Source organism: Pagrus major, chromosome 19, assembly GCF_040436345.1.
Source record: "Pagrus major chromosome 19, Pma_NU_1.0".
Classification (NCBI taxonomy): Eukaryota; Metazoa; Chordata; class Actinopteri; order Spariformes; family Sparidae; genus Pagrus; species Pagrus major.
In genome coordinates this window covers 11976882-12004625 of record NC_133233.1, presented here as the reverse complement: position 1 = coordinate 12004625, position 27744 = coordinate 11976882, and the positions used below count along the sequence as shown (strand labels likewise).

Genomic DNA, 27744 nt, shown 5'->3' with positions numbered 1-27744 from the left:
TTCAACAGTTGACAGACTTTTTAACATTCAGGGTTAGTTGATTTTTTTTTAACCATTTAGATACTCTATTTCATTTTTTAATGTTTCTGCTGTTACACAAGGAGTTTTAGCTGATGATTGTGATTGTGTCATCAGCGTACATCTGACAACCAGCTCTGTTACAGCATGTTGGTTGATCCTTTATGTAAGAGCAGAGGCTCCAAGATCGAGCCTTGTGGATACCAATTCTGGATCTGTGGGAGAAGCCGAGAAAGTAGAGATCCTTTGTTATCTCTAGATAATGAGATAATCATTATCAAGATAAAACAAAAGGTTGTTTACAATATATGGCAAGGTTTATAAAAAGTTCATACCGTTTGCTTTGAAACTTCAAACCCATCCCTCAGAGCAATGTGTTTCTGTCGTAGTCCATACATTTCATCAAGTCTTATCTCGTTAACTTGAGAAACCTGCATTTTGTTTGCTTAAGTCGTCAAGATAAATAAACCTATTTTCATGATACTCAGGATAGTATTGAATAACAAAATTACAAGCACGGTCATTCCCGGCTTCCATACTGCAGATAGTATTCATCACTACTTACATCACAGTACCATTTGGTTGTACATGGCAAAGTCCTGGTTTGAAAGTGTGAATTTGAAGTTGCTTTAAAAGAACATGAATGATTTGTTTAAAAGATGCTTTGATTGAAATATTGAAAACCAACATTTTATTTTCAAATCCAGATGATGAGTGTCATGGCAGTCCTGTGTGTGAATATGGTGACAGCCAACATGTTGCTGAGTGTCTTCTTTGTTTCAGGTGAGCTGTTTGTTCACTCACTTTTATTTGGAGACATTGATCATTTACATTCATTTCAGCATACATCATACTGCTGCTTTGTTTATCATCAACTCTTCTCTTCCACATTTTGTTAATCATCAATCTGGTTTACAGGTGTTTTGGCTGATTGTACTCATCATTCAGGCCTCTTCATTACTGCACCAAAGACGATGGAAGCACTGAGTGGATCTTGTTTGCAAATCCCATGTAACTTCAGACCTAAATCAGAACAAGAGTTTAACAGCAGCAGAGAAATCTTTGGAGTGTGGATTAAAAATGACCACAGATTTGGCAAAAATCCAAACAATGTGATTTTCAACAGCAGTACACCCGCTAACATGTATCCCATTAATATCACTGGAAACCTGAGTGAGAAAATCTGCACTACTTTATTTTCCAGTTTAATCACAAGATACACAAACACATACTACTTCAGAATTGAGAGCAGACTATTTGAGGCAACGGCTATTTGTGATCCTCTTCAAATAACAGTTAAAGGTAAGAGAGTTTTGTTTCCTTCTATCAAAGTTCAAGATTAATTTCTTTGTCATTCTACGAAACAGGGTTGTACAACAAAATGCAAGTTGTAGTTCCTGTATGCTGCATAAGAAAAACTATTTCTTATGGTGCAGTGTTGAGAGTGAGTTAACGAGTCTCACAACCACGCAGAAGCACTGTTGTCTGGTGGTACAACAACAGATATCTTTTGCCAGATACCAGCAGAGTGAACAGACTGTGGCAGGAGTGGGTGTCGTCTTTATAGTATCCTTTGGGCTCTCTGCTCTCTTTGCTCCACCTCAGCTCCACTGATGTAGACTGGGTGTGTGTGCCTCCAGTTGCAGAGTGTGGTACTCGAGCACAGTGTGAAGTTTTCCAATCAGCTTCAATGGTGAGGTTGTAATGAATGCTGAGCTGTGGTCCACAGACAGCATTCTGATGTAATTGTTCTTATTTTCATGGAGTCTGAAGACTGAGATGTGCTGGAGAACTGGTCTTTCAATGCACTTTATCAGAATGGGGGTGAGTTAACACTGGACACTGATGACCTTCAAGGCACAGGGACGATGGTGGCAGTCTCCTGTGAGAGTGATATGTTATAAATGTCAGTAACAACATCAGCTAGCTGACTGAGACATGTTTTTAGTACACGGCCAGGGATGTTATCAGGACCAGCAGTTTTACTCATGTTCACTCACGGCAAGATTTCTCTCACATCCGCTGTGGATAATGACAGTGGCTGGAGGCGGAGTAGACTTAAGAGCTGAATCTTTGTTGAGGAGATCAAAGCGAGCATAAAATGCATTAAGTTCATCCGGCAACGTGATCTCACACATGGCGACGCTCCTGCTTTTGTAGCCTGTGACATTTTGAATCTCCAGCCACAATTCTTTAGTGCTGATGGTGTTGAGGTTCCTCTCCAGTCTCTGATGTCTGATGTCTCCTCTTTTCCTCTTTTCTATATTTGTATAGACATGATCCAGGGTGTTTCTTCCTGGTGGGGATCTGAACATGATTGTGTAATTTAGGCGAAGCAGTTCTGAGGTCTGTTTGATTAAAATCACCGGCTACAATAAAAATTCCATCAGATTTTTTTGTCATGTTGCTCCTGATGACTTCATACAATTCCTGTATTGCATATTTGAGTTTGCGTCTGGAGGAATATACACAGCAGCAATAAAGACTCTGGTGAATTCTCAGATCAGATAATATGGTTGACATCATAACATAAAAGATTTGTCAGCTGGTAAACACAGTCCGTCGACCCATCCACTGCAATAGCTTGATCCAGGATGTTGGGATGTAGCCAGGTCATGTTGGCACAAGAGTCCTACTTCTTCCATTGTATTTTCCTGCGATCTGGCATATGCCAGAGGAAGGCTTGGTAGAGAATTAGACTGAGTCATCTTAGCTCTAATCCCAGCTCTCTTTCATCCTGGGCCCGATTGTGTCACTTGCGGTGATGTTTGGTCCTGCTGGTCTGGTTGGCTGGTGGGGATGACGTTGGCAAGTTGTGCTACACTTAATCCAAACACTTCACACTTAATCCACACTTTCTTTTCCGATGTTGATGAGTGTAGTTCTTTCATAAGCAATGTGTGCTTCAGTGTAAAATATGTGTTTGATTTGAACCCACAGATTCTCCTCGTCGCCCCACAATTGAGATCTCAGGTGATCTGAAGGAGAAGGAGTCTGTCACTATAACCTGCTCAGCTTTCACTCCCTGTCCACACTCCCCTCCTAAACTCACCTGGAATCTCCAACAAGACTCTCACAACAAAATAGAGGAAAACACAGATGGGACCTTTACAACTAAAATCCAGGAGACCATCACTCTGTCAGACCAACATGATGGATACAACATCAGCTGTTCTGCCACATATCCTGTGAATGAAGGACAAGATGTCAAGACAGCAGAGGAGACAAAGACTCTCAGTGTTTCATGTAAGACAACCAGAGTTTGTTATTGGATCCTGTCAGCACATGATAAAAATAAAGGATCTTATTCAGGCTCTGATGTTACTCTCATATCTCACATCTCTGTCACATTTTCCTCAGATGCTCCTAAAGACACCTCAGTGTCCATCAGTGCATCAGCAGGTAGCTGGGTGAACCTGACCTGCTCCAGCAGAGCCAAGCCTCCCGTCAGCAGCTTCACCTGGTTCAGGAACAGTAAAGATGGACCAATGGTTGTATCTAAAGGACACTTTTACAGCTTTAATGTGACAGATGGAGGAGATTATTACTGTGTGGCCACAAATGATCTTGGGAGTCAAACGTCGTCACGGGTTCCTTTAAATAGTTCAGGTGAATGTAGAACTGGACTGAATCTGCTCATTTTAATTCATGCTTTTTTCTTTTTTTTCTGCTTCAGTGTTGCTTGTTTGTTTGTTTCAGTATCCTAGTTTTAGTAAAGCACTTTTGACTGCATTTTTATGAAATGATTTTAGAGTAATAAACTTCTACTTGGAGAGAAAAGAGGTGCTCTGCATCTCGTGGTGGCTGGAGAGCATTTATTGTTGAATACAGTTTGTTCTGTTAATGAAATTCAGCTTTGTGAGAACTCAGTCATGGAAAGATGCTCTGAAAACATTTCAGCTGAGTCAGTTTGACTCTCAGTGTTTCATGTTAGACATTTTATTTTGGTTCATGAAGTGCTGAAGGTCGTGTTTTATGATGTACAAGTTTACATTTGAGGTTAACAGAAGGAATTAAAGTTCAGGATGTTTTAGAGCCGTAACATTTTCCATTAAGGAGAAGGTGACCGTGCTGTCTTGTTACAGATGATCCAGAGTTTGGGCTTTCTGTCTACGTTACAGTGAAGATCCTGGGAGTCATAATGCTCTGCAGTACAATCGTCATCTTTGAGTGGTGAGACCAACTTTTCTATGATGTGCGTGAGTCAGCAAGGACAGCTCACCAAGCTAAGGGCAGCTCACTACATTTAGCAGCAGTTAGCGTTTTTTCTTTAACAAAGTTAGCAGTATCTGTCTCCCAGAAAAATTTCCATAAACCACCTTGGTACCGTGACTGGCCTCCGTCATCATTCTTGGAGGCCCGTATGTCCCCAGTTCACAGCTTTTTACTGAGAAGCTGCTGGTTACCAGTTTGTTAGCAGTTACTTTAGCAACAAGTAATGCTATCTGTCAAGAGTTTCTCAAGACAGAGCAGCCTGAGGGCAGCAGAATGAAAAGCGTTTATTGGACAAATAATCTATATACACCCTGAGTGCATGGTGAGTCATCTTTGATGAGTTTTGATGATTTTCCAGTCAGTTACAAACTCTAAAATACAAGATATGATAATATAAGTGAGATATGAAGCAAGATATATGTGAAAAAACACATCGCGATTTTGACATCATGGGGACTTTAACTCGTGTGTTCTTCCATCTCCTTTTCTTTCAGGTGGTTCAGATCAAGATGCTGCAACAAACCAGTGAAGGTAAGCTACTAGATGAGGACAGGTACATTATTCTGTCAACAGTAAACTGTCTTCATTTCATTAAGGAGAGCTAATCTCACTTTATATTAGACTTTGATTTACCAAGACAAGCTCAAGGTGCTGCTGGCATTTCTCTTTCAGCTGCATTAAACTCACTGCAGAGCACCAACACCCCCCCCCCCCCCCCTCTCTCTCTCTCTCTCTGTCTCTCTCTGTCTCTCTCTCTGTCTCTCTCTCAGGACACAGATGAAGCAGACTGTGTCAACAGAGTGATTGAGATTCAAGCACCATGAAGGAGAAGAGGAAGATGACATGTTCACCATAAATTGAATATTTCTCTGTTTCTTGTTCCTCTAGTTCTTAAATATTAAAAATTCTCTGCAGAAGTTTGGTGAGATGAACGAAGGATGAAGTGTAAACAGGACAGATGTTTGTTTTGATGGAAGAGAACACAAATATGATATACTGCAGCTTCATCATTAGTTTGTGTAAGGTCGAGCTGTTTTATGGCATTTATATATTCATTACTTTTCTTTGCCTTCATGATGTTTTCTTTGTATGTAAAGATATTTTATTTCAAAAATAGAAATCAAGACAACTTATTTGAAATATTTCAGTTGATGAAGACGCAGATGAAGGATTTTTATTAATGTCAACTGCTTGTTTTAATCTAACAATTAATCTTATTAATGGTCAAATGTGTTGTAGCTAGTAACTATAGTCAGGGCTGTAGCTGTCACAGAAGACACAGAGGTCATGTCCTCAGTGTTTTTTAGTCAAAATGTGGTGGTTCCTCTGAAGATCAGTTTATCTTCTATAAGTGATACTTACACATGGTGACCTTTTAATGATCCTCAAAGGTCTTTAAATGTAACTGTTTTTTGAGGGACAGAATTTTTCACGAGGTGAAAGAATGAAACAAACAGCCTTTTTTACTCCACTAAATGTATATGACAGCTGTAGCTGGTAGTTTATTTTTTGCTTTAGTTACCTTGTGTATTATTATGTAAATATAATCTCAGCATGATCTGATCTGTATTTGTGAAGAGATGAGGGCCACTTGTCACTAATTCCTCAAGTATCCAGACTGTTATTGTTATACATTTTTAATTCTAATTTATCATCTGTTTGGCAGGATTTGAAGATTTGACTTGGAATATTGTAAATGCAGATCGATCAGGTTGATCAGTGCTGTTTTAAGTGTTTATGTTCCTCTGTAAATATGAACTTCTGGCTCTGAGTCTCTGTTTGAGTGTACAGCTGAATGTCTTTCTCTACTTTAATTCATGAGTGGCTCTTACACCACCAGCTGGTGGTGCTGATACTTCTCCTATTAAAACTCCTCACCTAAATTCATCTCTGGTCACGACCATCACAACCATCAAAAGTGTCAGACTTTTCAGGCACTGTGATCCTAAAAAGATAAGTACACATTTACTCCACTGACACACTGATGGAACAGCCACTGGGAGGAAGTTGGTGTTCAGTATCTTACCCAAAAACACTTTGACATGCAGCTGGAGCCAGGGATTGAACCACTGACCCTCTGATTAGCATTACCTCCGGAGCCACAGCCGCCTCTACATGTTAAATAATAATGTTATGATAAGATTGGTAGGATGAACACAAGATGGGCATTTCAGTGTAAATAAAAAATAAGTGGCGGGAGCTAAACTGATGATGTCATTGTGCAGAGTGCTGAGAAAAGACTGAGAACTTTGCGTATACAAGAGGAAGTGGATCATTTCAGTGTCAGTAAGGACATTAATTTATTAATCTATGTAGATTAAAAATCCCAATTTCAGTGTAAAATAGACGATTTAGACATTCAATGTTCTACTCATCTTCTTTATAATTTTAACATGAACACTTTTGACAGCTGTTTACAGCAAATTATACATAAAAAGACATTTTTACAACATATAAAGACTCAAATGTAAATCGCAATTGTAATATAGTGATACAGGAATAGAGCACCCAGAGCATTTGAAGTGAACAAAGCATTTTACTCACTGAGGTTCACTCATCAGCTCTGTGTTTGCTGAGCAGCAGTGAGAAAAACTTGACACAAGTAACCAAAACCCTGAGGCACCAACATGTATGAAATATTCTCTGTCTTATTTTTCTGTGTTCAGAATAAGTTGAGGCATTAGGCGTCAGGTTGTATTTTAGAAGTCCATTTTGGTACAAGGAAACTTTGACGCCTTCAGTCTATAATTACCACTAAAACGGTGCGATGTAAATATGATGCAACAGAACTGTATCTCTGTGTGGCTGATAAACCAAACTGACTGTGAAAAGAGAAGTGGTGGGATGCAACCAGATGAAGTTACATAAAGAGCTCTGAGGACAAATCTGAGAGGTTAAAGGTCAGGGAAACAGGGAAGTTGGTTTGCTGCTTCTGTCTACAAGTCCTCCACACAGCTCTTTGCAGCAAAATGTCTTCATCATGTGCTCTACAACTGTGCTCATTGTCCATGTATTGCCTATTTATCCTTTGACTGGAACACTTTGCTTTAGTTAATTTGCTAACAGCAGTGAGAAGTGAGAAAGAATCCAACACACAGCTCACATCTTTTATCAGATATGATTTCTGATGGACACAAAACAATTTCCATCTCTGACCCAACAGAATGAGCTTCACCAGCAACTGATCTGGGTGACCTACACAGTTGCATTTTAAATCTAGAACAGCTCGATATTTTCCTCCTGTGTATGTGCCCCTTAAAATACTTGATACAGATGTATGAGAAGCAGCTCTGCATCAAGGCCCAATTTAAAAAAGTCCTCCTAATGTAACATGTATGACAAAATAAGATAACACAAGTCTCCTGATCAAAATAATAATAAAGAAGTCATTTGTATTCTGATGTGCTCAAGACTTCCTCACTCACAGGACATAAGCAGGAAGGATGAAAACTTCTCTTATTTCTTCAGTATTTCAGTCTTGTGAAACAAGAAGTCTGGCTGCTTTTATATCACACGTCTGAGCAGAGACGTCTGTTACTGGGTCACTGTTACTGGAAGAAACTACTTTCTTCTCTTTTTCAGCTGCAGGCTTGTTTGGTAAGGTCAAATGTTGCTGCTTTTGATGTGTGAACTTTTTAACTCAGACAAGTTTTTATTTTGCTGCATTTTAATGCCAGAAATTAGATCATTTATTTGTTGTTTTAGCAGAAATGAGCCTCAAACAAATGAGATGCCGAGTGTAGTATCATAAAATCATTTGATATTCAAACTGTTTTCAGTGCAACTCTGCAGATATTATTAATTCCTACTTATAACACAGTAACATCTGGTTTTACATGGCTAGTTCCTGGTTTGCTGTTTAAAAGATGTTTTGACTGAAATATTGAAAAGTTGTTTTTTTCAGTGTCATGTCAGTCCTGTGTGTGAATATGGTGACAGCCAACATGTTGCTGAGTGTCTTCTTTGTTTCAGGTGAGCTGTTTGTTCACTCACTTTTATTTGGAGACATTGATCATTTACAGTTTAGACTTCATTTAGAAATAAAGCAGAAAGAGCAGACAGAGTTACTTTATCCAACTGTTCATGTCCTGACTGCAAAGTGAAATGTTTTATACTGACATTGTTCACAGGACAGAGAAAAAAAACAGCAAACAAAGTACTGCTGCTTTGTTTATCACCAACTTTATATTCCACATAATGTTGACCATGATTCTGGTTTACAGGTGTTTTGGCTGATTGTCCTGAAGATTCAGACCTCTTCATTACTGCACCAAAGAAGATGGAAGCACTGAGTGGATCTTGTTTGCAAATCCCATGTAACTTTAGACCTAGGTCAAAAAAAGAGTTTAAAAGCAGCAGAGAAATCTTTGGAGTGTGGATTAAAAGTAATCACATTATTTACAACAATCGACAAAATGTAATTTTCCACAGCAGTAGGACAGATAACATCTACCCAGTGAATATTACGGGAAACCTGAGAGAGAAAAACTGCACTACTTTATTTTCCAGTTTAATCACTAATTACACAAACACATACTACTTCAGAATTGAGAGCAGACTATTGAAGGCAACAGCTTATTGTGATCCTCTTCTAATAACAGTTAAAGGTAAGAGAGTTTTGTTTCTGTCAGTCAGTCTATAATGTTATTGTTCAGAATGAAAAGAAGTTTTCACTTTGCCAAGAATTTAAATTCTGAGAAAACCCTGAGTCTATTGTTACAGTTTAAAATGAAATTGTCAGATTTTGGGGCAAAATAGTGTTAGATTTGGCATTTAAAAACACAAATGAATGAATCTGAAACAATTTCTTTTCAAATATGTGCTTGATTTGAACCCACAGATTCTCCTCGTCGCCCCACAATTGAGATCTCAGATAATCTGAAGGAGAAGGAGTCTGTCACTATAACCTGCTCAGCTTTCACTCCCTGTCCACACTCCCCTCCTAAACTCACCTGGAATCTCCAACAAGACTCTCACAACAAAATAGAGGAAAACACAGATGGGACCTTTACAACTAAAATCCAGGAGACCATCACTCTGTCAGACCAACATGATGGATACAACATCAGCTGTTCTGCCACATATCCTGTGAATGAAGGACAAGATGTCAAGACAGCAGAGGAGACAAAGACTCTCAGTGTTTCATGTAAGACAACCAGAGTTTGTTATTGGATCCTGTCAGCACATGATCAAAATAAAGGATCTTATTCAGGCTCTCATGTTACTCTCATATCTCACATCTCTGTCACATTTTCCTCAGATGCTCCTAAAGACACCTCAGTGTCCATCAGTGCATCAGCAGGTAGCTGGGTGAACCTGACCTGCTCCAGCAGAGCCAAGCCTCCCGTCAGCAGCTTCACCTGGTTCAGGAACAGTAAAGATGGACCAATGAATGTATCTGAAGGACACTTTTACAGCTTTAATGCGACATGTGGAGGAGATTATTACTGTGTGGCCACAAATGATCTCGGGAGTCAGATGTCATTGTGGAGGAATAGTTCAGGTAAATGTAGAACTGAACTGAATCTGCTCATTTTAATCTAATTTTTTTTCTTCTTTTTTTTCTTCTTTTCTGCTTCTGGATGGCTTGTTTGTTTGTTTAAGTATCCTAAAAATCACTTTATTCCTGCTTTTTTATGAAATGATTGTAGAGTAATAATCTCTACTTGGAGAGAAAAGAGGTGCTCTGCATCTCATGGTAGCTGGAGAGCATTTATTGTTGAATACAGTTTGTTCTGTTAATGAAATTCAGCTTTGTGAGAACTCAGTCATGGAAAGATGCTCTGAAAACATTTCAGCTGAGTCAGTTTGACTCTCAGTGTTTAATGTTAGACATTTTATTTTGGTTCATAAAGTGCTGAAGGTCGTGTTTTATGATGTACAAGTTTACATTTGAGGTTAACAGAAGGAATTAAAGTTCAGGATGTTTTAGAGCCGTAACATTTTCCATTAAGGAGAAGGTGACCATGCTGTCTTGTTACAGAGTTTGGGCTTTCTGTCTACGTTACAGTGAAGATCCTGGGAGTCATAATGCTCTGCAGTACAATCGTCATCTTTGAGTGGTGAGACCAACTTTTCTATGATGTGATCATTTCCAGCTACAGACTTATTGTTCTCTTTAAAATGTTTCACTTGTATTCATGTTTATTTATTCCATCTCCTTTTCTTTCAGGTGGTTCAGATCAAGATGCTGCAACAAACCAGTGAAGGTAAGCTACTAGATGAGGACAGGTACATTATTCTGTCAACAGTAAACTGTCTTCATTTCATTAAGGAGAGCTAATCTCACTTTATATTAGACTTTGATTTACCAAGACAAGCTCAAGGTGCTGCTGGCATTTCTCTTTCAGCTGCATTAAACTGACTGCAGAGCACCAACACCTCTCTCTCTCTCTCTCTCTCTCTCTCTCTGTCTGTTCTTAGTCTGGATCAGGAGAAGGCCTTTGACAAGGTGGACGATGGGTACCTGTTTAAGGCTTTACATATTTTTGGAGTGGGGAAACGTTTTGTTGCTGGGGTGTTCTATGCCGGGGCCTCATGTCTGGTGAAGGTAGCCTGGGGGCTGTGCAGACCAGTGCCTTTAGGCACAGGGATTCGGCAGGGCTGTCCATTATCAGGGCAAGTATAAACAGTGGCCATTGAGCCATTGCTAGCCTTGCTACGTCGGAAGGTTCGGTGTGGAGTGGGGTTGGGTTGTGGTTTAAGACCCCATTGTAGTCTTGATGTGTCGATGCGACGATGTGTCAGTACTGGTTAAAAATGACCAAGACCTGCAGGCAGTAATGCGAGCACTTCAGATTTACCAAAGGGCTTCGTCTGCAAAAGTGAAGTGGTGGAAGAGTGGGGCATTGTTGTGTGGGGGGTGGAGGCAATCAGAGGTCCCACAGCTACCGGGAGGTATGGGGTGGAACAGGGAGGGGCTGAAGGTGTTAGGGGTGTACCTGGGCTCGGGGGGCTGGAGGATTTCTTCTGGTCTGGTCATCACTAGCACAGAGCTGCGTTACTGTATCTGCCGGTACATGAGGGTGGCCAAGGGCTGGTTGACTTGGAGAGCAGAGTGCCGGCTTTCAGGCTTCAGGGGGCCCAAAGGTTGCTGTATCGCACCGATATTTGCTGGGGTGACCCAGCACGGGCACTGTTGTGAACGGCTAGTGGCACTGGGCTGGACCGACAACTCTTCCTATTGAGCCCGGGGGCTGTGGACATCATGAGACTGTTGCCGTTCTACGGTACGGTCCTAAAGAGCTGGTGGATGCTAAGACATGTACATCTTCCACAGCCCTTTGATCCAACTTGGCAGCACCTACTCTGGGACCCTGTGGAGCTGGTTTTTGAGGGCTGGAATTGTGACACTGGGCCACCTGAGACGGACGGACGGGCTGGACTAGAAGACACCACAGCAGCCGTCAGATGAGTCAGGTGTTAAATCTCTGAGACTTCTGGAGAGGCTGAGAGGAACGGTGCTGGGCTCGCTGTCTCCATCAGCGCTGGGTCCCTTCAGTCAGGCGATAGGGGAGGAGCCTCCACTCTTCCCGGTGCTGCGGTTGGCGGCAGGTCCAGAAGGTTGGCAGTGTGGCTGTGTGTTCTGTAACGTGCCTGAGTCTGTACATCATGTGTTAGTTGAATGTTATCGTTTGCTGTCTCTACTGTCTTTACTCTCTGCTCTCTGTGGGAAGATGGGGGCAGTGTTCTCCGAGGGGCTCTACATACTGGGGCCCAGGTATTCAGCTCGGACCAAGCACAGAGGTCTGCTAATGAATTTTCTGTTTGGCCAGGCTAAACTGGCTACTTGGCACACGAGGCGCCTAAGGGCTTAATCAGTATTATGCGTTTGATAGTGGCCTTGTAGTGTTTCAGAAGGTGTGGTGTGTAGATGGAGCTGTTTGTAGCTTGAGGGGAACTGAACTGGTTATCTGTCTATGAAAAGGTCCTGTGACGGGAAGATTTTTAATCTGTGTGGGTGTGTAGGGGGGATGTACAGTCTAGTGCTGTAATGAGTAGCTGGTTTTAATAAGGTAGGTGGTTAAAAGTCAAAAATATCTCTCTCTGTCTCTCTCTCTGTCTCTCTCAATTTAATTCAAATTCAATTCAATTCAAAGGGGGCTTTATTGGCATGAAAGTTTCAACAACGATGTTGCCAAAGCATCTGTCCAAACACCCGGACATCCCTCAGGTTGTGGCATTGTTGTGGAAATTTGAGTTACTTGTGAGATATCTGAAATAAACTTGTAAGAAATATCAGTTGTCTTTTAAGGATTTTATTCTTTATAAAGAAGGTTCATCAATCAACAGAGTGGCATGCAGTCTGCAGAAAGAAGAGCAATGAGAGACAGTTGAGAGCCCTTTTTGATAGGGAGAAAGGAATGCCCTGTGTCCTTCTCACGCCTGTGACAGGTCCGTTATCTGTGGCTAGACAACAACAAGGCCAGAGACGAGAGTCTTCAGTGGGCAACCTTCTGGCATTCCATACATAGAAATAACAGTCTCTCATTATGCAGATAGTACAAATACAACATTCAAGGATCAGGATTCAGGGAACATATGAAGGGTAATGATCTAAGAGTCTAATCATTTCTCATACAAGAGTCTAGTAATATAATTTTCCATTACAGCATGTTGATACATATTGGGCAGCAAGCTATGCCCTGTCTCCTTCTCCCAGGAGTATTTTTAATTATGAGATGTCAGCTCTTTGAAATCTGAGATTACAGAGTTAAACTTGTTAAAATAAATGTTCCTTGTTTCATTGAATGTTTTACATTGTAGGAGAAAGTGCATCTCTGTCTCAACCTCACCTGTCGAGCAGTGACCACATGTTCTGTTTTCTTTTGGTTGCCATGATTTTTTGTGTCTTCCTGTTTGGATTGTCAGTTTGTGGTCACTGAGCCTGTACTTGGTGAGGATCTGTCTCTGCTTTCTATCTCTGACAGTAGAGAGATATTCTGCTAATTCATAATCTCTTTTTAGAGCTAGATAACATTCTAATCTCTCTCTCTGTCTCTCTGTCTCAGGACACAGATGAAGCAGACTGTGTCAACAGAGTGATTGAGATTCAAGCATCATGAAGGAGAAGAGGAAGATGTTCACCATGAACGGAATATTTCTGTTTCTTGTTCCTCTAATTCTTAAATATTCAATTAGTCTGCAGAAGTTTGGTGAGATGAACAACGAATGGAGTGTAAACAGGACAGGTGTTTGTTTTGATTGGAAGATAACACAAATATAATTTCTTCATCATCATCATCATTAGTTTGTGTAAGATCGAGCTGATTTATTTTATGGTTATTATTTTCTTTTCCACAGTGGTGTGTTCTTTGTACTAATAATGATCTCCAATTGTGAAATGAGGCCAATTTATGTGAGATTGTTTAGATGATGAAGATGCAGATGAAGGCTTTTTATTTATGTCACCTGCTTGTTTTAATCGAACAGTGAATCATATTACTCATACTTACACATTATTTGAGGGACAGAATTTTTCTTGAGTTTTTCCCATCGCTTACACTGAATGACTCAAACAGCCTTTTTTACTCCACTAAATTTATATGACAGCTGCAGCTGATATTTACATTTCAGATGAGACATTTTTGCTTCAGTTCCCTTCTGTATGAAGTTTATTTATGTAATTCTAATAAATGTGTTTTCATCATGATGGTAAATGGACTTACATTTATATCCAGAAGCGCTTTCACAGTCTACTGACCACTGAGACGCTTTAAAACACATCCACACACTGATGGCAGAGTGTGTCCATCTTGTGGTTCTTTCAGGTAATGTCCTCGTCTGTAACAGGTACCAAAACTCTCTGGTGACAACATATATGAAACAGTCTTTGTCTCGTCTTCTGTTGTTAACACTTCAGAAGAAGTTGAGGCATTGGACGTCAGGTTGTATTATTAGATATCCTCTTTAGTTCAAGGAAACTGAGACACCTCACAGTTTAATCTATAATTGCCACTGATGGAAATGTGTTGAAACAGAACTGTGTGTGTGTGTGTGTGTGTGTGTGTGTGTGTGTGTGTGTGTGTGTGTGTGTATTGCTGATAAAATGTTAAGAAGATAAGGACTGAAGGACTGACTGCAGCCATACAGCTCTCTGCAATAAAATGTCTTAACAAGTGATCCAGAACTGTGTTAAGAGCAAAGATGGACCCATGACTGTGTCTGAAGGACACTTTTACAGCTGTAATGTCATAGAGGGACGAGTTCATTTCTGGGGCCTCAAATGAGCTCAGTAAATCAGTAATCATCATTAGAGGTAAACACTGACCAGGACTGAATACACTGAGTTTGATCTTTGAAAACTGAAACTTCTTCAAGGCCTGCATCACTTTTGTTACTGTTTCCACTGTTAACCATGGGTTTCTGTAATATTGCTTCTTTCTATGAGTGCAAAAAGGGTCTAGTTTTTCTTCCTTTTTTCATTTTCCTTTTTCCTGCATGTTTGAATAACATAACAACAAATACTGTACAGATTCAACGACAATCTGAATTATGGCACATTTTCATGTGTTCCTTTGTATGTAAAATGTATTTTGAAAAGGTTCGAATTAGATTTTTGAAATGATGAGACAGTTTCTCACTTTTTCTCTCTTGTTTTATGCAATACAAGTTTGTATAGGGACATTTCTGCTTGTAATTCCCTAAACTACAAAGACACACACACAAAAAAAGAAGCTATACAGACTAATTAATGAAAAATCAAGTGTCCTCAAAGTGAGTGTTGAGGATGAGTTCAGGAGTCAGTGCAGACACTTCACCGATATCACCGATGCTCAGTAAATAAGAACTAATGATGACGTGGACGGTTTTAATCACCAGCTGGAGAGGCTTCCTGTCCTGGACCGTGCACAAGTGATGCCAGTGTGTGATGTTTCCAGTCAGACAGATCACACACTGGCAAAGTTGACGAGAACTCAGATTAGATACAAAGATAAAGTTGTAATGTACAAATAAAAGCCTGAAAAGGCAGGAAAACATTTTCATCAGTGCAATTGTGTTGAGCAACAGTTACAAAGGTCATCATGACCCACAGTGACTGTGCACAAGTCAGCAATATCATTGTGGTTGTTACATGTGAATGAAGTGAAAGTTAATGTTTTGAATAATTTAAATATCTTCATCATTCATCAATATTATCATATTTATTACAGCATTGTATGCACAGGTAAAGATTTGACATCATACAGACTTGCAGGGAGTCATGTGAGTAAAAATACTGACAGGATATCAGCAGGAAAGGAGATAAATTCTTGTGTACGTGTGAAATAACAACTTCATAGATAGTCATTAAGGAGGAAGTCGACGTGGTATTAATTACAACAGCTTGACAAGGAAGCTGATGATGAGTGTCATTTCAGTCCTGTGTGTGAATATGGTGACAGCCAACGTGTTGCTGAGCCTCTTCTTTCTCTCAGGTGAGCTGTTTGTTCTCTCACTTTTATTTGGAGACATTACTTGAATCATGGGAGTGTTTGTGTCACTGGGTTTGGTCACCACTGGGGGTCAGGCTTGTGTGGGATTAAGTGGAGATTGTTCTTCTTGTAAACTGATAAAACCTGTAACTGTACAGTCAATAAGGCCATAATGCAAAATATTACTGCTGAAGTATAATTTTTCTTTCTAATCGAGAATATTTGTCCATGAACATTTTGTTCATCATGATGCTGGTTTACAGGTGCTTTGGCTGCTTGTCCTGATGATTCAAACCTCTTCATTACTTCACCAAAGAAGATGGAAGCACTGAGTGGATCTTGTTTGCAAATCCCATGTAACTTTAGACCTGATCCAGAAGACAAGTTTGACAGCAGCAGAGAAATCGTTGGAGTGTGGTATAAGAGTAGTTCCTACAAACAAAACAATGTGGTTTTCCACAGTAAGAACAAAGATAACTCCTATCCAATGAAGATAACTGGAAACCTGAGAGAGAAAAACTGCACCACTTTATTTTCCAGTTTAATCACAAGTTACACAAACACATACTACTTCAGAATTGAGAGCGAACCATTCAAGGCAACAGCTATTTGTGATCCTCTTCAAATAACAGTTGAAGGTAAGAGAGTTTTGTTTCTTTCAGTCAGTCTATAATGTTATTGTTTAGAATGAAATGTGAAATCCATTAGGCTTTTTAATTTAAGAGGTCTTTCACTTTACCATGAATTTTTACACCGATTAAACACTTATAACAATTTGACATTAAATGAACACATTTTGGGGTTAATTGAACAAAACAAAAACAAACAAAAGAAAAAAAGTGCATGTTCTGTTTCAGCTTTGGCATTATAAAAACACAAATATCTGAATTTAGCATGATTTCTTTGATTTTTTATGTGTTTGATTTGAACCCACAGATTCTCCTCGTCGTCCCACAATTGAGATCTCAGGTGATCTGAAGGAGAAGGAGTCTGTCACTATAACCTGCTCAGCTTTCACTCCCTGTCCACACTCCCCTCCTAAACTCACCTGGAATCTCCAACAAGACTCTCACAACAAAATAGAGGAAAACACAAATGGGACCTTTACAACTAAAATCCAGGAGACCATCACTCTGTCAGACCAACATGATGGATATAACATCAGCTGTTCTGCCACATATCCTGTGAATGAAGGACAAGATGTCAAAAAAGCAGAGGAGACAAAGACTCTCAGTGTTTCATGTAAGACAACCAGAGTTTGTTATTGGATCCTGTCAGCACATGATCAAAATAAAGGATCTTATTCAGGCTCTCATGTTACTCTCATATCTCACATCTCTGTCACATTTTCCTCAGATGCTCCTAAAAACACCTCAGTGTCCATCAGTGCATCAGCAGGTAGCTGGGTGAACCTGACCTGCTCCAGCAGAGCCAAGCCTCCTGTCAGCAGCTTCACCTGGTTCAGGAACAGTAAAGATGGACCAATGACTGTATCTGAAGGACACTTTTACAGCTTTAATGTGACAGATGGTGGAGATTATTACTGTGTGGCCACAAATAATCTCGGGAGACAGAAGTCATCAGAGATCCATCTGACTGTTAAAGGTAAGCTAGTCAGTAGCCTACATGTGTTGTAACAATCACCCCTGCACATGGGGGCAGATGTCTCATTTGACTTCTCAAGTTTAATAAATATTGTGACTCTAACATTGCTTGTAAAAACACTTGATGATTGTAAACAACGCAGATAGAATTTTCACTCATAAAAATTCTAATTGGTGTTCAGGACTTCCATGGGAGGCAGTACTAGGAGGATTTATTGGGATCATTGCACTCATCTGTCTGGTTGTTTGTGTTTGGTAAGTGTCCCTAATCAAGCAGATAATTAAGATGATAGATAATGACTTTATCAATGACAATAAAAAGGTCCATAGAAAACTGAAAACAACAGATGTTGTATACAAAAATATACAATTTCAAGTAAAAACAAAACATATCAAAAGGACAGAAATCATCAAACTGCACCCACATACAAGCTGGAGTGCCAGTGGCTTCACATCTCGATGAAAATCTGACCGGTGACCACTTGACTCAGTAACTGGCACTGACATTTCAGCTCCACATGTGATAATATCTATTTCCATCATTTTACTAACACACCTGAAGAACAGTACAAATACTCTAACAGGCTCTCATGTTTTACAGGCATTTAAGATCAAGAAGTCCAACTCCACAACACACTCAGGTGCGAAAAATACTACAAAACTTTACGGACTGTGTGTTTTGAATGTTTTACATCTGTTGTCCAAAAATTCAATTGAATTCATTTGAGATGGGTCAGTAATTATTTGAGGTGAAAGGATAACGCTGAAAATGTTCCTCTCATGTCTTGTTCATGTTCTGGTTCGTGTTTATACAGGGTCAAACAGAAGGAGAAGAAGAAAACATCCATTATGGAGAGATCGACTTCTCCAGGCGCAGACCTGAACCGTCCTCTGACTCAGTCCAGGACAGTGGACAGCAGGAGGAGACACTGTATGCAAAGGTTAACGTGTCCAAGCCTGCAAACAGTTAAACACAGACTGCTGATGGCCCAGAGGATGTCTACACTCAAGTGAAGAATTTATATTTAATGTGCTTTAATGTTTAAGTCATAAACCATGTTTTATATATGTGTTGGTGTAGACACTGGAGCCTGGACAGAAAGATGTTGTGCAGCTTTACATGATCAGCATGTTCACATTTGTGTTTTGACCTCACACAGACATTTCTGTTATATATATGTCAGATATGTGCAAATAAAAGTCCCATGTTTAAATAAAATAAATGCACAACACCAGAGGCAGTTCTGTTATTATGTTTCATTTTGAAAGGTTTGTGATTTAGTTTTGTGATATTTTAAATTATTTTTGACAACAGAGTGTTATATAATCTACTGTGTGTCCAACATTTTACTTCATACAATTCACACATGCCCAATATTATCAGAAAGATGTAACTTGCAGGAGGAGAGCTGTTATGCTCTTAATGTGGGATCACATTCAAGAACAACTTGTTGGTACACTGGTTTGTTTATTGGCAGTTGATGATTAATTACGTAATTTTGTATGTGTGGGTTAGTAGAGGGGAGAAAGAGAGAGAGGGGAAAAAAAATCTTACGCTTGGAGCCCAGCAAAGAGTTAACGACCGCAGAGAGCCACAGTATTGCTCTTCTATTACTTGGAGGCTGTTGGACGAACTTGGGCTTGATCACCTTCCTGGTTTTAGATAGAAATGCAGCTTATTGTGCGCTCACACGGTGGCAGAACTAACACTGTTGATCCACATGTGGAAAAGCTCAAATCAGCTCGTGATGAGCACAAAGGCAAACAGCAATTATAATGATTCACAGTTTAGAGCAGCACATTGGAAAACTCAAAACAAAAGTCATGCAGCTTTAGTACTGCATCTAAAGTGTAAAACCTCAACTCAAAGCGCTATCTGCTACAGTACTGTAGTTTAGTCAATCAAAGGTCTTTGGGTGATGATTCTCTCAGAAGTCAGTTCTGAGGCCGAATGGGAACTCAAGATGTAACTCTAAATGTGATGAAAGATGGCTACATATTAGCCTTAGGTCTACAGTATTTGTGCATGTGTGGTTAAAGAGAGTGGATGTGCCGAAGAGAAGTGATAACAGCTCTGTAGCCACATTCAGCCTTATTTCCTTTGGCTCTGTAAACTGGTCTGTCTGCACTCAACAGCTGTAAGTCTTTAACCCTTTAATACCAACCCTTCTAAAATGCCACCATTGTTTTCAAGTTTTCATGTGGACTTAAACCACGTGTCACTCACATCTTCTGTACCCTAGTTTTAAGGGAGAGTGATTTGTCAAGCATCATCTCAGCGAACGCTTAAAAATTAAATAGAAAAGTGTACTGTGTGGGTCAACTGTAATGTAACAAATGTATGACGCTTTTGAGGATCACAGAAGAAGTCTGGTGAAGGTTGGTGAGATGAACAAAGGATGGAGTGTAAACAGGACAGATGTTTATTTTGATGGAAGATAACACAAATATAATAAACTGCAGCTGCATCATTAGTTTCTGTAAGATTGAGCTGAATTGTGGTATTTTTATGTGAATTATTTTTCTTTGTCTTAATGATGTTTTCTTTGTAGCTGAAATTAGAACAATTTATGTGGAATATTTCAGATGATGGAAACGCAGGTGAAGGATTTTTATTAATGACAACTGCTTGTTTTATTCTAACAATAAGTCATAATAATGAGAGTATGTGTTGTAACTAGTAACTATAGCCAGGACTGTAGCTGTCACAGAGGATAGAGAGGTCATGTCCTCACTTTTGTGGGGTCAAAATGTGGCGGTTGGAGACCCCTGAAGGTCAGTCTACCTTCTATAACTGACACATTATGACTTCTTAAAGATTCTCATAGGTCTTTAAATGTAACTGTCTTTTTGACGGACAGATTTGTTCTTGAGTTTTTCCCATAGCTCACATAGAATGACACAAACAGCCTTTTTTACTCCACGAAATTTATATGACAGCTGCGGCTGATATTTACACTTCAGATGAGACGTTTTTGCTTTAGTTCCCTTCTGTGTGAAGTTCATTTATGTAATTCTAATAAATGTGTTTTCATCATGATGGTAAATGGACCTGCATTTATATCCAGTAGCGCTTTCACAGTCTACTGACCACTGAGACACTTTAAAACACTCACATACACCTCTTCACACACACATCCACACACTGATGGCAGAGTGTGTCCATCTTGTGGTTCTTTCAGGTACAGTCCTCGTCTGTAACAGGTACCAAAACTCTCTGGTGACAACATATATAAAACAGTCTTTGTCTCGTCTTCTGTTGTTAACACTCCAGAAGAAGTTGAGGCATTGGACGTCAGGTTGTATTATTAGATATCCTCTTTAGTTCAAGGAAACTGAGACACCTCACAGTTTAATCTATAATTACCACTGATGGAAATGTGTTGAAACAGAACTGTGTGTGTGTGTGTGTGTGTGTGTGTGTGTGTGTGTGTGTGTGTGTGTGTGTGTTGCTGATAAAATGTTAAGAAGATAAGGACTGAAGGACTGACTGCAGCCATACAGCTCTCTGCAATAAAATGTCTTAACAAGTGATCCAGAACTGTATTTAGAACAAAGATGGACCCATGACTGTGTCTGAAGGACACTTTTACAGCTTCATTGTCATTTCTGGGGCCTCAACTGATCTCAGTAATCATCATTAGAGGTAAACACTGACCAGGACTGAATACACTGAGTTTGATCTTTGAAAACTGAAACTTCTTCAAGGCCTGCATCACTTTTGTTACTGTTTCCACTGTTAACCATGGGTTTCTGTAATAATGCTTCTTTCTATGGGTGCAAAAAGGGTCTATTTTTTCGTCCTTTTTTCGTTTTCCTTTTTCCTGCATGTTTGAATAATGAAAATACTGTACAATACTGTAAAGCAACAGTTACAAAGGTCAACCTGACCCACAGTGACTGTGCACAAGTCAGCAATATCATTGTGGTTGTTACATGTGAACGAAGTGAAAGTTAATGTTTTGAATGATTTAAATATCTTTATCATTTATCAATATTATCATATTTATTACAGCATTGATGCACAGGTAAAGATTTGACATCATACAGACTTGCAGGGAGTCATGTGAGTAAAAATACTGACAGGATATCAGCAGGAAATGTGATAAATTCTTGTGTACGTGTGAAATAAAAACCAGGTCATGGATGTTGCATGGTCTTTGGTCAATAAGGAGGAAGTAGACGTGGTTTTAATTGCAACAGCTAAACAGGGAAGCTGATAATGGTTGTCATTGCAGTCCTGTGTGTGAATATGGTGACAGCAACAGTGACAGAGTGACCCAGAGTGACTGTGCACAAGTCAGCGACATCATTGTGGTTGTTACATGTGAGCGAAGTGATAGTTAATGTTTTAAATGTTTTAAATATTATAATTAGTAAATATTATCATAATATTATTATTTTACACATATGTAAAGATTTGACATCATACAGACTCGCAGTGAGTCATGTGAGTAAAAATACTCAGAGGATATCAGCAGGAAAGGAGAGACCTGGTATAAAAAAGGGGCATAAATTCATAAAGGGGGAAGTCGATGTGGTTTTAATTACAACAGCTTGACAGGGAAGCTGATGATGAGTGTCATTTCAGTCCTGTGTGTGAATATGGTGACAGCCAACATGTTGCTGAGCCTCTTCTTTCTCTCAGGTGAGCTGTTTGTTCACTCACTTTTATTTGGAGACATTACTTTAATCATTGGAGTGTTTGTGTCACTGGGTTTGGTCACCACCGGGGGTCAGGCTTGTGTGGGATTAAGTGGAGACTGTTATCTGCTTCTTGTAGATCAACAAAAACTGTACAACGAACAGACTGTATGAGGCCATGATGCAAAATATTACTGCTGAAGTATATTTAGTCTTTCTCTTTATGAAGACTATTTTTAACATTTTGTTAATCAACATTCTGGTTTACAGGTGTTTTGGCTGATTGTCCTGTTGATTCAGCCCTCTTCATTACTGCACCAAAGAAGATGGAAGCACTGACTGGATCTTGTTTGCAAATCCCATGTAACTTTAGACCTAAAACAGAACAATGGTTTGACAGCAGCAGAGAAATCTTTGGAGTGTGGTTTAAAAGTCGTCCCAACAATCAAAACTATGTGATTTTCCACAGTGACAAGACAAATAACATCTATCCAATGAAGATAACTGGAAACCTGAGAGAGAAAAACTGCACCACTTTATTTTCCAGTTTAATCACAAGTTACACAAACACATACTACTTCAGGATTGAGAATGACCCATTCAAGGCAACAGCTGTTTGTGATCCTCTTCAAATAACAGTTGAAGGTAAGAAAGTTTTGTTTCTGTCAGTCAGTCTATAATGTTTGTGTTTAGAATAAACAAGAGTCAATAATACATTTTAATTTTGTTGTGTCATTTCTGTTTGACATTAAATGGTCACATTATGGAGGAAATTGTGTGATTGTAAGATTCTGTTTCAGCTTTGGCATTTAAAAACACAAAATAATGAATTTAACATGATTTAATTTTTTTCATTTTTTTAAGTATGTGTTTGATTTGAACCCACAGATTCTCCTCGTCGCCCCAGAATTGAGATCCCAGATAATCTGAAGGAGAAGGAGTCTGTCACTATAACCTGCTCAGCTTTCACTCCCTGTCCACACTCCCCTCCTAAACTCACCTGGAATCTCCAACAAGACTCTCACAACAAAGCAGAGGAAAACACAGATGGGACCTTTACAACTAAAATCCAGGAGACCATCACTCTGTCAGACCAACATGATGGATACAACATCAGCTGTTCTGCCACATATCCTGTGAATGAAGGACAAGATGTCAAGACAGCAGAGGAGACAAAGACTCTCAGTGTTTCATGTAAGACAACCAGAGTTTGTTATTGGATCCTGTCAGCACATGATAAAAATAAAGGATCTTATTCAGGCTCTCATGTTACTCTCATATCTCACATCTCTGTCACATTTTCCTCAGATGCTCCTAAAGACACCTCAGTGTCCATCAGTGCATCAGCAGGTAGCTGGGTGAACCTGACCTGCTCCAGCAGAGCCAAGCCTCCCGTCAGCAGCTTCACCTGGTTCAGGAACAGCACAGATGGACCAATGAATGTATCTGAAGGACACTTTTACAGCTTTAATGTGACAGATGGAGGAGATTATTACTGTGGGGCCACAAATAATCTCGGGAGACAGAGGTCACTAGAGATCCATTTGAATGTTGCAGGTAAATGTATAACTGGACTGAATCTGCTCATTTTAATTCATGCTTTTTTCTTCTTTCCTGCTTCTGCATTGCTTCTTTGTTTGTTTGCTAATTTGTTTAATTACATTACATTTTATTTTGGTTAATGAAGTGCTGAAGGTCGTGTTTTATGATGTACAAGTTTACATTTGAGGTTAACAGAAGCAATTAAAGTTCAGGATGTTTTAGAGTCGTAACATTTTCCATTAAGGAGAAGGTGACCGTGCTGTCTTGTTACAGAGTTTGGGCTTTCTGTCTACGTTACAGTGAAGATCCTGGGAGTCATAATGCTCTGCAGTACAATCGTCATCTTTGAGTGGTGAGACCAACTTTTCTATGATGTGATCATTTCCAGCTACAGACTTATTGTTCTCTTTAAAATGTTTCACTTGTATTCATGTTTATTTATTCCATCTCCTTTTCTTTCAGGTGGTTCAGATCAAGATGCTGCAACAAACCAGTGAAGGTAAGCTACTAGATGAGGACAGGTACATTATTCTGTCAACAGTAAACTGTCTTCATTTCATTAAGGAGAGCTAATCTCACTTTATATTAGACTTTGATTTACCAAGACAAGCTCAAGGTGCTGCTGGCGTTTCTCTTTCAGCTGCATTAAACTCACTGCAGAGCACCAACACCTCTCTCTCTCTCTGTCTCTCTCTCAAATTCAAATTCAAATTCAAATTCAAATTCAAATTCAAAGGGGCTTTATTGGCATGAAAGTTTAACAACAATTTTGCCAAAGCATCTGTCCAAACACTCGGACAGAACACAACAAATAACAACACAAACACAACACCAAGATTGATTTACATTAATTATATATACAGTATATACAGTGTGTGTGTGTGCGTGCGTGCGTGCGTGCGTGCGTGTGTGCGTGTGTGGGTCATTCACTGTCCCTCAGGTTGTGGCATGTTGACACATATTGGGCAGCAAGGTATGCCCTATCTCCTTCTCCCAGGAGTATTTTTAATTATGAGATGTCGTTCAGCTCTTTAAAATCTGAGATTACAGAGCTGAACTTGTTAAAATAAATGTTCCTCATTTCGTTGAATGTTTTACATTGTAGGAGAAAGTGCATCTCTGTCTCAACCTCACCTGTCGAGCAGTGACCACATGTTCTGTTTTCTTTTGGTTGCCATGATTTTTTGGGTCTTCCTGTTTGGATTGTCAGTTTGTGGTCACTGAGCCTGTACTTGGTGAGGATCTGTCTCTGCTTTCTATCTCTGACAGTAGAGAGATATTCTGCTAATTCATAATCTCTTTTTAGGGATAGATAACATTACAATCTACTTTGGCTTTTAGTTTCTTCTTTCCAATGTTCCAGATAGGTTTCTTTACATTGTGTTATAATTTGCTTTACTCTGATTGGTGTTTGGAGAGCAGTGTTGTTGTGAGGCTGGTCAGACTGTGTCTGAGAGGGGGCAGTTAGCCTCAGTACCAGCTGACATAGGGGACTCTTTTCTGGGCTCAGCTCTTGAGTTTGGAGGGCTTTGGAGTGGAGGGTGTCTCGGGGGCTGGATTTCAGGTGGTTAAAAACGTTGAGCGTTCTCTTTTGAATGTTAATTATCAGTGGGTATCTGCCTAACTCTGCTCTACATGCATTTGTTGGTGTGTTTCTGTGTACGTGTAAAATGTGTCTGCAGAATTCTGCATGTAAAGACTCTGTTGGCTGTTTGTCCCGGCGGGTATAGCTCTGATGACTGAGTGGACCCTATATTTCACTACCGTACAGCGCATTGGGCTGGATGACACTATCAAATATTTTAAGCCAGATTTTGACTGGAATTTGGAAATTATAAAATTTTCTCTTAATTGCATGTAGGGCTCTTCGAGCTTTTTCTTTTAGTGCATTCACTGCCATGTTGAAACTCCCTGATGCTGTAATGGTTAAACCAAGGTAGGTATAACTCATGCTATGTTCAATGATATGATTATTTATGGTAAATTGGTGTTTGTTCTCCTGACATCTGGGGCGTTTCATCTCTCCCTCTCTGTCTCTCTGTCTCTCTCTGTCTCTATCTCTCTGTCTCTCTCTCTCCCTCTCTGTCTCTCTGTCTCTCTCTGTCTCTCTCCCTCCCTCTCTGTCTCTCTGTCTCTCTCTCTGTCTCTCTCCCTCTCTGTCTCTCTCTCAGGACACAGATGAAGCAGACTATGTCAACAGAGTGATTGAGATTCAAGCATCATGAAGGAGAAGAGGAAGACGTCATGTTCACCATAAATGGAATATTTCTCTGTTTCATCATTAGTTTGTGTAAGATTGAGCTGATTTATCGCATTTTTATGTTCATTCTTTCTCTTGGGCTGAATGGTGTTTTCTTATGTGCAACAACATGATTATTTGAAACATTTTAGATAATTAAGAGGCAGAAAGTGTGAAGGAGTTCTGTTTATTTTAACAGCTTGTTTTAATGCATCATAGTAATACTATTATAATACAATCTATCTACGAAGTTACTATAGCTGCCACAGAGGTAACAGAGGTCATGTCCTCATGTTTTGGAGTCCCCTGATGTGAAGTTTACCTTCTATGACTAACATTTACACTTTTTAAGGATCCTCAAAGGTCTTTAAAGTTGACTTTTCCTTCATTTTTCACGAGGTTTTCACACCGCTCACAAAGAATGACAAAAACAGCCTTTTTTACCCCAATAAGTTTATATTACAGCTGTAGTTGATAGTTACATGTTTGCTTTAGTTACCTTGTGTGTAATTATGTAAATATAATTTCATCATGATTTGATCTGTATGAGGGCGCTTCTCAGTAATTCCTAAAGTATCAAAGACTGATATAATAAAAATAAATTAGAAAGTATCATGTGTTAGTGAGGGTTTGAAGATTTGATTTGAAATAATTGAATGATTGTTAATGCAGATCAATCAGTGCTGTTTTTAATTTGTATGTTTCTCTGTGCTGCAGGAATGACTTTAATAAAATATGAACTTCTGGCTCTGAGTCTGAGTGATTAGCAGTGAGCTTTTTGTACTTTAAGTCATGAGTGGTTCATACACCACCAGCTGGTCATGGCGACACTTTGAACTGCTCCTGTTCACAACTCCTCTGATCTAAATTCATCACGAGTCACCACCACCACAAACATTAACAGTGATGCAGATTGTTGTGTTTGTGTCAAAATCATCTGATATCTTCAGAAAAGGCTGCATATCTCAATATAACAACCAACATAAAGGTCAAATCATTACTAAAGACAAATAAATAGTATGATTTGTTAGTTCCCTGTTGCTGAAAATGGAAATCTCATTATTATTATTTTTACAGAAGAAGCATTTTTTTGTTTCTTCAATCACTGTCAGTAAGGACATGGATTAATCATTAAAGTATAACTGTAGATCTGTGTAGCTTAAAAATGACAATTCCTGCTTAAAGTAGACAACTTAGACATGTAAAGTTTCTACTCACCTTCTTTATAATTTAACATGAACACTGTTTAAAGCTGTGTGCTGCACACTTCTCTCTGCTTCATATATACATATATGCAGATGAAGGAGACCTGTTTCTGTGTGTGGCTGATAAACCAAAGTGACAATGCTAAAGAGAAGTGGTGGGATGTAACCCGACAAAGTCATGAAGAGAGTTCTGAGAAAAACCTGTGAGCTAAAAGTAAAAAGGGAAGTTGGTTTGCTGCTTCTGTCAACAAGTCCTCCACACAGCTCTCTGCAACAAAATGTCTTCATCATGTGCTCCACAACTGTGTTCATCGTCCAAGTATTGACTATTTATTCTTTGACTGGAACACTTTCCTTCAGTTTCTCTTTGCTAACAGATCATCCAAATCTTTACCCCCTGTGACTCAGTTTCCCTTAAAATACCTGATCACTCCAGTATTTAACCTAACAGTCCCAACTGGTGAGATTTCAGCTGTATGAGAAGCAGCTCTGTGTGAAGGTCCAATTTAAAACCTCTCATCTTTTGTGATAATCAACAGTATTGAAGTTGTTATGGTGCTGTGGTTCTTGTCTCCTTTTATTAGTGTTTTATGTGTTGACAGTTTGTTCAAGGAACACCAACCTCACCTGCTCGATGTGTTCGTGTCCTGAAGAAGATCAATATTTCACCCAAGTAGATGAAAACAAAATGGTTAAGCATGTCATGGAGAATGTCGTAAATAAGAGCTTGAAAAACCACTGGGGCATTAGTAAGGCCGAAAGGCATCACCTGATACTCAAAATGTCCAAGGGGGGTGTTGAACGCTGTCTTCCACTCGTTGCCCTCCTGAATGCAGACCAGGTGGTAGGCGTTCCGAAGGTCG

General features: G+C 39.5%; 3 protein-coding genes across 3 annotated transcripts; all 3 read left to right on the top strand.

Moving 5' to 3' along the window:
- Window positions 1-728: 728 nt before the first annotated feature.
- LOC141014657 (myelin-associated glycoprotein-like) lies at window positions 729-13759 on the top strand. Its single transcript, XM_073488537.1, has 9 exons — window positions 729-801; window positions 937-1320; window positions 2959-3264; window positions 3379-3627; window positions 9074-9379; window positions 9494-9736; window positions 10217-10295; window positions 10406-10442; window positions 13245-13759. The coding sequence occupies exons 1-9, from the start codon at window positions 729-731 to the stop codon at window positions 13296-13298; spliced, it is 1731 nt and encodes a 576-aa protein (XP_073344638.1). The 3' UTR covers window positions 13299-13759.
- Window positions 13760-15577: 1818 nt separating this feature from the next.
- On the top strand, window positions 15578-18436 carry LOC141014704 (B-cell receptor CD22-like). The gene is made up of 7 exons (XM_073488595.1): window positions 15578-15650; window positions 15911-16285; window positions 16584-16889; window positions 17004-17252; window positions 17434-17506; window positions 17853-17892; window positions 18067-18436. The coding sequence occupies exons 1-7, from the start codon at window positions 15578-15580 to the stop codon at window positions 18220-18222; spliced, it is 1272 nt and encodes a 423-aa protein (XP_073344696.1). The 3' UTR covers window positions 18223-18436.
- Window positions 18437-21826: 3390 nt separating this feature from the next.
- Window positions 21827-25642, top strand: LOC141014315 (sialic acid-binding Ig-like lectin 12). Its single transcript, XM_073488052.1, has 6 exons — window positions 21827-21899; window positions 22166-22540; window positions 22784-23089; window positions 23204-23453; window positions 24387-24410; window positions 25609-25642. The coding sequence occupies exons 1-6, from the start codon at window positions 21827-21829 to the stop codon at window positions 25640-25642; spliced, it is 1062 nt and encodes a 353-aa protein (XP_073344153.1).
- The last annotated feature ends 2102 nt before the right edge of the window (window positions 25643-27744 follow it).